The following is a 12,898-nucleotide window of genomic DNA, read 5'->3' on the forward strand; positions in this document are numbered from 1 at the left end:
TATGAACGGCTTTTGTAGTCCTATAGATTTTCTTTCTTGAGGCACCTAGGATGCCTCAAACTAGACCTCCCGAAAGTGAGTAATGTTACAGCCCAGGCCTCATTCACCCCTGGTTTTTCTCTTCCCCCCGTTCTTCCACCTTGTTGTTTGACGAGACAGAGTCTTTCTCCTGGTGCTCACTGGGGACAGACAGCCCCTGTTTACAGTGTTGCCGTTTGGTAACATAGTTATATGTGTTTAGTATTGTTTACTAACACAAAGTTCTTTTTTTTGTTACTAAAACTTATGCTGGTGCCATGTTTTTGAGCTTTGGCAGTCCCAGGAAATACAGCAGCAGGCATGGAGAAGTAGGTCTTAAGTTCGAAAATGAAATTATTTATCCTCTGACCTTTTTCAAGGGCTGTGAGAATTCCCAAACTATCAAAACCGCTCATGGAGTCAAAATGTTAGCTCCCATGAGTGCATTCTGCTTTCTTCTGTTGGTGGTGGTTTGTTTGGTGTTCTGGTTCGAGTCAGGAGAAGACGCGGCGCCCTTCACCGTGGCTGTATTTGGTTTGCCCCTGGCGGGCCTGGGGTGTGGGAGCTGTGGCTCCAGCAGCTCCTTAGTTGTCAAGGCAAGATGTCCCCGGTGCTGAGCCAGCCCTGAAGCCTTGCACTCTTCCCGCAGGCCCATTCATCAGCGTGGTCCTGTCAAAGCTGGAGAACATGCTGGAGAACTCTCTGCATGTTAATTTGCTGCTTATTGGGATCGTTACTCAGCTGGCCAGCTACCCCCAGCCACTCCTGCGCTCCTTTCTGCTCAACACCAACATGGTCTTCCAGCCGAGCGTCCGTTCTCTCTATCAGGTACGTCAGCTGAGCCCGTGTGCTGAGCTGTTGACGCTACGGGTGCTCGTGAGCCGGGCTTCTCCTCTCTTGTCCTTTGTCATTGGGTTGTTTTTCTCTTTCCCCCATTCTGATTCATTCGCTCTCCTTCCCCGTCCTGTTAGGCTAGTTGTGAGACCAACTGCAAAGCTTCATTTAGTTTTGATGTTTTGAGGGTGCCCTACCAAGGACACCCAGGCGGGTAAAAACAAGCAAATGCCTGATATCCTAAAAGTTCCTGCGGCGAGGGCTGCACCTGAAAGACACACTGATAACCGAGGCTGGAATTCCATCGTGGAGCGTTGACATCATTAGTTTGTTGACAGGTCCTTGCATCGGTGAAAAACAAGATCGAGCAGTTTGCTTCTGTGGAGAGAGACTTCCCAGGGCTCCTCATACAAGCCCAGCAGTACCTGCTCTTCCGAGTGGACATGTCTGACCTGCCCCCCGAGTCGCTAACCAAAGGTAAGCCAGGGGTCTCCCCTGTGTCTCTTCTCCAGCTGTTCCCCCATTTCCCAGCCTCCTTCCTGATTGGGGTTCACAGAGGCCGTGCTGGCTCCTGGGCCTTCAAAGCATCCAAGTACATTTTCATGTTTACCCGACAGGGAGGAGCCCCCTCTGAGTGTTCTAACACCTCAAGGAAGGTCCCCTCTGCGTGCACCTGGCCTGTTCCCAGCTGGAGGGCTCAGTAGGGCATCTGTTTTCCCACCTGATGGTGGGTCGGGGAAGGAGTGCTGCGTGCTCTTGCTTGGCTAGAATAAATAGCTTCGCACGTGTGGGCCAGCAAGAGGCATGATGGGCACACCCTGAACCATATGTTGGCCAGTCCTACCCTGAGGAGGGCATCTGTTCTCTCAGGCCCCAAATAAATGTGCTTGAGGGTTCAAGAAGGTAAAAACTATTCATTTGGACCGGGAGAAGTAAAGTTTGTGCTCAGCTTACAATTGCCGAGAGTGCCTTTTCGTCAGCTCTAGAGGCTGGGGGGAGGATGGTGGTCGGTGCTGAGCCCGGAGTGGTCCTGAAGGCTGGCCAGGCCCGGGGAGCACCTCCGCTTTGCCTCGTTTAAGCTCAGGCTGGGCGGATCTGATGCCTCGTTGTCTTCTGAGCCCTGATGTAGGCCGAGCTGAGTGCAAACTAGAAATGCCCCATATTGTGCTGGCTTTTGCTTGTCTCCACACGGACAAGTCAGCCTTGTGGCAGGTGAACAGTGGGGAGCGTGGGGCCCTGGATCCCAGGCTAAAGGCATGTGATCAGAAACAAGATTGAGAGTGAGAGGCAGAAATGTAACTCGGGGCAAGTTTTAAACCTACAAAGGAAGCTGAGAAGATCCCAGAACTCTGATGGCTTGACCTTGTCTCTGTGTAGCTGTTTGATCTTGGTCACTGGGCCTCACTGGGCCCTCCTGTTCCTTGACTTTTTAAATGAAGGATTTGTTCTCCAACTCAAGTCCTTTCTGGCTGTGAAGAGCCTTCAGGGCATTGCAAGGCAGATTTTGAAAGAAAGGTGGGCCTGTTCACCGGTAGATAAGGAGGTAGGCTTTAAGATTCTGCCCCCGGAAAAGAGCAGGGCCAGGCCAGGCCAGGCCATCCATGGAGCGGGGAGGAGCCCGCACGTCTCTGTGGAAAAGTGGGCTGTGGGCCCCACGTGGCCTGTCCTAGCTCATGGACGGCTGGTCTGTTGGCTATGTTGCTCCTGAACCCGGAGCTTGCTGCTCTCACTCACCCTGGGACAGTTAGCTTTCATGCATAACAAACCAGTGCCACAACTCAGTGGCTTTAAAGGACGCCATTTATGGGTGCTCATGAGTCTGTGCACCTGGTGATCTGGGTGTTCTGATCGAGGGCAGGCTTGGCGGGTTTTGGCTGGACTTGCTTCTGTGTTGCCGTCAGTGGGTGGCTGTCTGTCTGGGATGGCCTCACTCACAGGGGTGGTAGCCGGCTGGGGTGATGGGGATGGTGGGGGTGGGGGGGGTCTGTATTTCTCATCATCTGGGAGGTTAGTCCTGGCTCGTCAGCATCGTGGCTGTAGGGTTGCAAGAGTGGGAGTAGGGGTGTACTACATCTTTAGAGGCTCTGTCTCGGGACCCAAACAGGGCCAATTTTGCTACATTCTTTTGGCCAAAACAGGTCATTGGGCCAGCCCAGGTTCAAGAACGGAGTGAACCATCCACCTCTCGATGGGAAGAACTGTAAGAATTATGGCCATTTTTGCAATCGGTAGACAGAAGGTGACTTGAGTCTTCTTACATTACACTCCATGCTTGGTGTCCTTCATTTGTATTTTTCATTTTGTTAAGTGCTTCTCTAGACAGACAATTTTATTTTCAAATAGCACTGTGGAATGGGCAAGGAAGGTACTGTTGGCTTTATTTTTGGATAAGGCAGCTGAAATTAGAGGCCTGGAGTAGTCAGCCAGGGTCGCAAAGCTCAAGAGCCCGAGAGTGGCCTGCCCAGTGTGGCAGGCTGAGGGCGCAGACCCTTGACCGGCTTCCCAGGCTTTCCCTGACACACATTCTGGGTGAGGGGGCAGGGTGGGGAGGGGTGGGGATCACTCACATCTGGTGCTCTGTCCTGGCTTCTGTCTCATGACGCTGGCTGCCAGGTAAGTGCCCAGGGGAACTTGAACTCGTTCCCACCACATATGGTTATCAAATTAGTCAGCCAGGGTTTATGCTTTCTAAGGTCTGTGACATTCAGGGGGCTTCAGGGAAGAAGACTTCCCTCTAATGGCGTTGTTTGGATTAACCTTCCAACTTTTTTCAGATTCCCAAAGTGACCCCCTCCTCTCAACTTTAAAAATCCCTAAACTCACGGAATGAGGGAGGTTTCTGTCCCCTTGCACAAGGCTGACTACTGAAGCATCGGGTGTGATGTGACTGCCTATAAATGAGTTGAATCCGGGAGCGTGACTGAGAGCCCTGGTAATGGGCCAAACATTGGGGTTCACAGTGTCGGGGTGCTGTGGGCTCTAGCACTGTGGACAGGGGGATGAGGGCTGAACGGATTTCTCCCCTAACATTGAAATCTGGCTAGTATTCGTCTTGAGAAACCTCTGTTGCCGCTTTTCAGACCCAGGGCAACATTTTAGGAAACCACTCCCGATTGTGACTTGTTGAGCCTGCTCATGATGGCTGGAACCCGGGCGCCTGCTCTGTCCCCCCGGGCCCTGCATTCCCTTGGGCTCCTGGCAGCCCCGCTGAAAAATGAGCCTCCTCACTGACACTTCAAACACAAGTACGGGTCCGTGGGTCCCCTGCTCCGGAGCGGGCAGACTTCCTGTGCTGGCTGTTGCATTGTCATCCTCCAGACTATTGATCTCTGGGCTCAGCCACTTCCCCTCAAATACTTTCCAAACCACAGAGGTTGTATTTACTTGTATTTCGTTATTTTCAGAGTCCTTTCAGATCTTTAGTTCTGGGAGGGAGGTCACGTCGGTGGTATTTCCGTTTTACAGAAAAGGAAATGGAGACATTGTGTGATCAGCTAGTTACCAGGTAGGAACCATAACTCGGGTCTCCTTGCTGCTGAGAGCTTGGTGGCACTCGGTGACCCACAGAGAGGCCATTCCCATGCTGATCGCAGAGGCCCCTGTAAGGGTCTCCCTGCGAGTCCTCCCAGCGCACGCTCCTGCCTTCAGTAGTGAAGACAGTTTTGATTCTTGGATTCAAGTGGGTAAATGAGCCTTAGTAATGACGCTTTTTTTTTTTTTTTTAAGTGGCGACACTTTTGAATTCATCATCAAACTAGATAAAAGCCACAAAAACCCTTTTTTGGGAGAAAAAGAAGAGTGAATGTGAAAGAGGAAGATGGAGATGAGGCATATGAACCAGCTCCAGGGAGATCAGGTGTAGGGAAGACCTCATGTTGGCCAGTTCCTTCCGTCATTCACTCAGTGAATGTTTCTTAGCTTCTACCATGAATAAGGAAGTGTGCTGGGGGCTGTGAAGGACACGTCGCCTACCGGCTCCTCTCTCAGAAATCCGAGTCTGGTAGAGGACTGAAAACATAAGAACACAAGACTGAAGTGCAATGCAGGCCTTAGTTGGTTAATAAAATGGGGCAGGAGGCAAGTGCAGGGAATGGCATGTGGGGCAGGAAACAGGAACTCTGTGAGGTCAGTGGCAGCTGAATTGCTGACGATGTGATGGATGACCCATTGAGAGGCCCCTGTGTACGTTACACCTATTTGACTCACTGTGGTTTTTTTACCTCTTTTTTGTTCGTTTACTGAGGCATAATTAACATACATACAGTGTTCTGTTAGTTTTAGGTGTACAACATTGATTCAACAATTCTGTGCATTACTCAGTGCTCACCGTGGGAAGTATAGTCACCATCTGTCACCACACATTGTTAGTGTTATTAACTATACTCCCCATGCTTTACTTTCATCTCTGTGACTTATTTATTTTATAACTGGAAGTTTGTACCTCTTAATCCCCTTCATCTATTTCCCCCAGCCCCCCACCATCTCTCCTCGGGCAACTACCAGTTTGTTCTCTGTGTTTGAGAGTCTGTTTTGTCTGTTTTTCTTTGTTCATTCATTTTGTTTCTTAAATTCCACATATAAGTGAAATCATATGGCATTTGGCTTTTTTTGTCTGACTTATTTCACTTAGTATAATACCTTCAAGGTTCATCCATGTTGTTGCAAATAGCAAGAACTCACTCTTTTTTATGGCTAATATTCTGTTATGTGTACACACACACACACCACCTTTATTTTTAAAATTTTTTTTATTTTTAAAAGATTTTATTATTTGTCAGAGCGTGCACATGAGCAGGGGGAGTAGCAGGCAGAGGGAGAAGCAGGCTCCCCGCTGAACAGGGAGCCCCATGTGGGCTTCGATCCCAGGACCCTGGGGGTCATTACCTGAGCCGAAGGCAGACGCCTAACCGACTGAGCCACCCAGGCGCCCCTCACACTACACCTTCATTCATTCGTCCATCAGTGGACATTTAGGTTGATTTCTGTTATCTTTGCTATTGTAACTAATGCTGCAGTGAACATAGGGGTGCACGTATCTTTTCAAATTAGTGTTTTTGCTTTCTTTGAATAAATACCCAAAAGTGGAATTATGGATCATATGATAATTTTTTTTACATTTTTTAATTTTTTGAGTAATGCCCATACTGTTTTCCACAGTGGCCATACCAGTTTGCATTCCCACCAACAGTGCACGAAGGTTCCTTTTTCTCCACATCCTCGCCAACACTTGTTACTTCTTGTCTTTTTGATTCTAGCCATTCTGACAGGTGTAAAGTGGTATTTCATCGTGGTCTCGTTATTTCAGGTCTTCTGCTGACATTTAATTAGATTATTTGTGTTTTGGGTGTTGAGTTGCTTATTGACTCCTTTAATCCTTAAAGCATCTCTGTGTGCTTTTGACACACGAGGACATCAAAGTGCAGAGAGGTCAAGCAACCTCCCTGATGTCGCTCAGCCGGTAAGCGGCAGAGTCTGTGCTCTTCTTAACCACTGCTAATAAGATGTAGAGGTGAGGAGATAGGGGGAAGGGAATTCCAGGAAGAGTCTTGGCCTGGAATTACTGCTCACGAATCCCACTGCTCATTGTTCTCCAGGCCAGTTTCCTTCGAGAGCTTTGCTCTGGGCCCTTTGAAGAGCTGCAGTACTGGGGGACTGGCATGGGGGTGCCAATGGGGTGGTCTCCAGGGTGGGCAGCATACGTCAGTGATGTCAACATTTCCGTCCTCTGTTGTCAGGACGTGTTGTGGGTTTCTGCTAAAAGGTAGCAGCAGACCAATTCTCAGCAACTCTTCCAGTTCTTTATGGCACGAACTGTGATAAACTTTAAAAGATATTTAAAGCAGTAAAGCAGAGGATTTTTTTTTTTTTAACACTAAAGACTATAGGAGTGAGATGTGGAAAGTACTATAAATGTCAAGAATTTTTAGTACTGTAGTTAAGCAACACTCTTCTCAGAGTGTTGAAAAATGGGACTGAATTCTGAAAAGCAGCCAAAATAATGAAGAACTTGAATGTAATGATTTATAAAGAGCAGTGAGACTGTTTGAGTAGGGGCAGAAGGAGACGTAAATAATTCCTATAAATATATGCGGGCTGAAGATATTTAAGAATTAAGTAGTTGGGAAAGTTGAACCATTTTAATTAGTAAAACTGATTTGATATGGAAATGCAAGTCATTTGAATATGTTCAGGTTTGGGCTCATCTCATCTCAGACCTGGGTTATTGGAACTGAGATGGAAACCCCTGGAACTTTTCTTAAAGGGAGGCTTCCAAGCCACTCTGCCACTAGATGCCCACAGTTATGGGAAGTTCCTGGTCTGGTTGCTCTTACCAGCACCAAACTTCCTCTCCATTATTTCCAGCCTTTTAAAAGGCTTTTTCCATGCTTCCAGAGGTCCCGGCTGCAAGAAGCCGGGGGTCCTGAGGTAGCCCTTGAGGCTGGAGCTGCAGAGAGCTCGGAATGGCTTTTTTAGCCCAGCTTGTCTCCGGCAGCTCTGCTATGTGATCAGGACTTGATTGGTAAAGGTAGGATGGTCTCCCCAATACCAGGAGGTTGGGGAGAGCATGTGGAGCCTCTGGACTCCCCTAAAACCGTGTACTGAGCTAAGTCTTCCCCTGGTTGATGCGGTGGCATCATTCTTTCCCTTCGCCATGTCCCGGGCATGGAGGGTCCCTGAGCAACCTATTTTCTTGCCACCGTTTCTGCACAAAGTTCCTTGCACAGGGTTCGGGATAAAACTCTTCTATCACATGCCCTGTGCTGGACGTTATCTGCGGGGCCAATACGTGTGCCACAGAGTGAATAGGGTGTGTGTTCAAGGGCTGTGTCTTGAGACTTCAGTGATAGGGACTGAAGTCACGACTTGACAGTCCACCAGCTCCCCCCTCCCCCCCCCATGTAAGAGGGCGGGCGTAAGGGACCAGGGAGTGTCACCGTGACTGTTTTCTTTCTGGTTTCAGATCCCATTCAGGATGCTTCCAGGACAGGAATCGGCAAGAACCTTTTGGATGGTCCCCCAAGAGTGCTTCAGCCCTTCCTGACAAATAGAGCCAAGGTGGCTGGGGTGCCCCCAAGCCTGCCCCTGCCAGTGAGGAACACCATGCTGGCCGCCGCCCTCTTCCCTGAGTTCCTGAAGGAACTGGCTGCCTTGGCCCAGGAACACTCCATTCTGTGCTACAAGATCCTGGGTGACCTTGAGGACTCCTGTTGTTAGCTTTTTTTTTTTTTTTTAAATAGAGGTTCTTGTTTTTTAAGGTTTTAGTGTCTTGACTGAATGTTAAATGCAAAGCTGCTTACAAAAATTTCTACTTTGGTATTTCCTGACAATACTTGATTTGTGGGGAGGGCAATTTTCTGTATATCTCCCCTCTCTAGACGGGTCTTTCCACCTTATATAGAATATAAGTCTCATAAGCTGGTGGCTCCTTTGGCAGGTTTTCTTTCTTCCTCCTCAAGCTTTCCGATTGTTACTCTCCCATCCCTCTGAGTCACTCATCTTGCAACTGAGATCCCACAAAGCAAATACTGGGGTTTGGTGGTTTCTGGAAGTACCCCATGTCAGAAGGCTAAGCTGTTCCACATAGCATGTGAAGAATGCACATCTGCTCCGTTGCCTTCTGCATCCTGGCTCCATTTTATAAAAGGGAAGAATAAAGATGGAGCCCCTCTTGCCTCCATCACACAAGCACATATCTTCTGTCCCTTTGCATTTTACTTCCAAGGTTTGCACTCTGCCCAACACGTTTGCCTTATGGTGCAGGCAAAACCATTGGTCTCAGCTCTTTGCCTGGGAAGTCAGATGTAGTTGAGGAGAATATGGAATGCAGGGAAATTTTCTTGTTGCTTGAGAGCTTTCTTTAATCAGTATATCACTACTTAAACACTGGAAATAGCCTTATTTTAGTAAGATTTGCACAAAATGAAATGTACTTACGCAAACTATTACATTGTTTTTAGAAGTTTGATCTGATGAAGAAAGCAGGGTATCATATACTTCTGTATCATTATTTTTTAAGTGTTTTGTGAAAGGCAAACAGATTAATTTGTGCAGCTATTTCACAGTGGTTTTTTTGGGGGGGGGCAAGGGGGGTGTACGGAGTGGGGGAAAAGGATAAAGGTAAACTAAATGCGGCCTGTAAAAATATTGGCGATTATTTTAGATTCTGTTTGCGTTCTCTCCTATGTTGCACTTTGCAGAGAAACAGGAACTGTACGGCCTCTTTGGGACCTGGGATGTTAGTGCAAACAGGTCACGGGGAGCCCTGCAAAGCCAAGTGCCTGCCGGTGACTCACTGCACACAGAAATGCTGCCTTCTGAGTAATGGGGTTCATTAGAAGGCCCCAACATGACGTATTAGTGCCTCTCTCCTGCTTTGCCGTCTGCTCCAAGAGGTGTAATTATACTTCGCGCCGGTCTCCTTAAGCCACCAAGAGGGGGAAACACACAAAATAATTGTGCGTTAAAAATGAGACCATGAACAGCTGATGTTTGTGGATATTCGACCCCCTCTATTTCAGGCAGGTGAGAAGCACATAACAAGGGTGAGCCTCCCTGTTTAGAGGGAAATTGGAAGTCCCAGCTCTCCTTGTTTTCTTTGTGGACAGGGCTGCTGAGTCCTGGGTGCGGCCCTAGGTGTGACGCTCGGAGTACAGGTCTGGGTTTAATCAGGTCCCTTGTAGAGGAGAGCAGCGGGGGACAGACTCACATCTGAGACCCTGCAGAGTCGAGGCTGCTGCCCTTTTGCCCTGGCACGGATCTTGGAGCAGCTTTGTATTGAGAGAGAGCCAGCCCATGGAACGAGGCCCCTGGAAGACCTGGTCTGGGCGAGGAGGCTCTCAGCAGCCAGCCTGTTTCCCAGTCCAAGCAAGAAACCAAAGATACCGACCTGTTGTCCGCTTCTGGCTTCACATCCGTCTGTCTTGAAAAATGGTTTGCCCCGCTGTCCTATGGCAGCGGGGAATGTACGAGGCCCTGCGGACGGGCCTGCTCGTGGCTTCCTGGCACTCGCTTGTATTGGCAACCCCCCAGGTCTCCCCTGGAAAAGAAGGCGGCTTAAGACAGAGAAAAAGGAACAGGAAGGTGGAATTTAAGCTGTATTTTCCTTTAGCTTTGTTTTGCACAAGTATTTATCTTCCAGTTTGGACTTACCAGGTACGTGAAAGGCGAAAGTCTTATCTGGGAAGTGTATTTCCTTAGCTTTTTGATGTGATGTACACTTCTCTCCATTATCTGGTGTTGGTGTTGATTCTTCTTCCGTCCATATTGCTTTATTACATACAGAACACCACAGTCCCCTGTGTAGAAGGTGCCCTTTTAGGAAAGAAATTGCTTTTGTGCCTCCTAGCATTTTTTAAAATAGGTACCGAACTAGACTTACCTTAAAGGAGGACAGAGATGACCAGTATCTGGGGTGGGAGGCGGGAAAATTAACTCCCAGGGTGGGATGCTGGTAGCAAACTCACACGCTAACCCTATTTGGAACTGGGAACTGGTTCATCTTTCTGACTCCGGTATAGGCCTCCTCCAGAGTATTGTGTTCAGGGGTTTTCAAAATGAAGTCAGAAATTTGACCTGGAAATACATTATGGAGAACTGGATAAACCCCACAGGGTTGAGGGAAACAGCCGGGTAGCTTAGGTGGAGGACATAGGAGAGGAGAAACCGCAGAGTCCTGAGGCTATAAATAGGAGAAGGGCAAATCCTGAGGGGTTCAGAGGAATGAACTTTGATCTAGGCAGATATGAAGAACTATACAGCAGGTGGGTGATGATGGGAATTCCTTGGTGGGAAAAAATCATGGTAATGAAATAGAATATTCCAATCAAAGTAATAGGTGAGGCCCTTAGAAATATTTTTGTCATGTTTGGGAAAAAGTTGTCAAGATACTGGCATGCTTTGAAATGTGGCCCCTGGAGCATGGTCGCTTTTCCACGTGACAGGCTCCCACTCAGACGCTGTGCTCCTTGCTGGAAGACACAGTGGGCGCAGACCCTTTTGCCGAAGCCCCGAGAGTGGCGTCGCTGTGTCTAGCCTGATGGTCCTGGGCAGTGAAAGCAACTGGAGGGTTCCTAGAACCTCACACATAAATTTCAATTCATAATGCTGGGTCTGAGGTAAAGTTCTAGATGGAGTGAATTTTATGATTCAAAGTGTATGTGAGCAATGGGATATTTAAAACTGATTTTTAGAAATGACCAAGGAAATGTTTTTTAAAATTTCAATCAAAGAAACTCCAGGTGAGTTTAGCCTAAAATACAGTTTCTTGGGGGTACATTACAATTTCCCAGCCATGAAACGGGGATGCTGGAGTAACCAGTTAAAGAGATGTGATTTTTGTTATCAGTACTTCCTTTCCTTGGTATTTAGAGGAATCATGAAATTGCTGCCCTTTTTCCTAGTACCGTCTTGAAAAATACTTTGATGTATTGGTGGGTTGGAACTGAGGTCTCTGTCATGGGTAGGGAGGATGCATTCAGGTCTTTTATGGGTCCTCAGGAGTACCTTTGTGGCTAGTGGCTTTGATTTCGGTCAGATGTAGTTGCTGATTTCCAGTCCACTGAGACATCATGGAGCCCTGGTGTTGTCGGGAGAGCATCCTCTTAGGAACAGAATCCAGAAACAGGATACGAGAATATCTGGGTTGCCCGAATGTTCAATTTGGGCAGCCAGCGGTACTCAGGGTGGAAAGATGTTGTGACGTCTCTGAATGGGCTTGGTTGCCATGATCGTGTTGGGTTGCCGCCCAGCTCTGTTCCGAGCTTCGGGGTTGTGGAAGGGCTGCACATTTTCAATCCGGATCCGTGTGCCCGAGTCGCTTTCATGAGGAGAGTGCTGCCCGGCCGGGGTGGGCCGTGTCGCGGGCGGGCTGGGCAATGTGTGCAGCATGAACTCCAGTTCTCATTTAAGGGCAGTTCAGTTTAATTGCGAATGACCGGTCCTGTATTTACTGAAATGGCTATCAAGCTTGCCATTTTTATGAAAGACGTTATTGCAGGACAGCTATTACTGCACGTGCGAGTTCCAAGTCCCCGGCCCGGGCTGGTGTAAATTTGTGGCTTGCTGTGAATCGCAGCCAGCTCTGCAGTGTTGGCTTTTCCTGGAAGCAGTGGTCCTCTGGTGGCTGGGGCCACACCAGCTCTAAGTCATTAAGCAGATATTCTCAGGCCCCTTCTTGCTTCAGCCATCATTCTATAAATCACACAGCACTCCTTCTCCATCAGATCACAGCTTAACACAGAACACTGTCGAACCGGTTTATACTCCATCCTTAAATCACATCATCGAGGAAGCATTTTAAGAAAATGGAGTTGATTTTTTTTTTCCCCTCTCTTTAAATGACCATTATATAAACTTAATGCTTTAGAAAGAGCTCTTTGGAAGACTAAGACTTGTTTTCGGGATAATTTTGCCTCAGTAAATCCTCTCTGCGTCCAGGTATTTATTGGGCCATTACTTGTTTTGGAGGACAGATTCTCCGGCCGCTCATTAACTGGATAAACAGGGCATTAGTGAAAGATTCTTGGTGAGGTTCCACAGGGACGAGGACAGGGACACGATGGGGGAAGCCTTTAGTTCCTTGGTGTCTGCACTTAGGATCCCAAGACAGATGAGGATTTTAGCTAGGACTGACCCTTCCCATCCCATTGGGTTCATTGTGAATTTTGTTTCTGTCTTATGACGTGTGAGTCAACCTGTCAGCCACACAAGTTACAAGACCCCCAGTAGGCATGGTTGGTATGCGCTTGATGTGTAGTTCAGGCATTTTTTGGGGAGCTGAGATTTACTGTGTCATTTCAGAACCTGACAAGGGCGATGGAAACTCTTGGGCCAGATTATAAATTTCATGGAGCTGAGGCTGCAGAAGTCTGTGCTTCTGAGTGTGTCTGCTTTTTATTGGGACAAGTCTGCAAAAGACCTGTAACAAGGCCCCTTTTCGCCTGGAGATACTTTTTTTTTTTTTAAAGATTTTATTTATTTATTTGAGAGAGAGAGAATGAGAGATAGCACGAGAGGGAAGAGGGTCAGAGGGAGAAGCAGACTCCCC

General features: G+C 48.0%; 1 protein-coding gene across 2 annotated transcripts in view; it reads left to right on the plus strand.

The window, feature by feature from the left end:
• Positions 1-12,756, plus strand: part of FAM160A1 (family with sequence similarity 160 member A1) — a 228,412-nt gene extending 215,656 nt beyond the window's left edge. For both annotated transcript variants that reach the window (XM_027597673.2, XM_027597674.2), the window contains 3 exons: positions 668-846; positions 1,191-1,329; positions 7,814-12,756. In XM_027597673.2, coding sequence (XP_027453474.2) covers positions 668-846; positions 1,191-1,329; positions 7,814-8,067 — 572 coding nt within the window. In that variant the 3' untranslated portion in view covers positions 8,068-12,756. The remainder of the gene's footprint in view (positions 1-667; positions 847-1,190; positions 1,330-7,813) is intronic.
• Positions 12,757-12,898: the final 142 nt, after the last annotated feature.

This window comes from Zalophus californianus, chromosome 2, assembly GCF_009762305.2.
Source record: "Zalophus californianus isolate mZalCal1 chromosome 2, mZalCal1.pri.v2, whole genome shotgun sequence".
Taxonomy (NCBI): Eukaryota; Metazoa; Chordata; class Mammalia; order Carnivora; family Otariidae; genus Zalophus; species Zalophus californianus.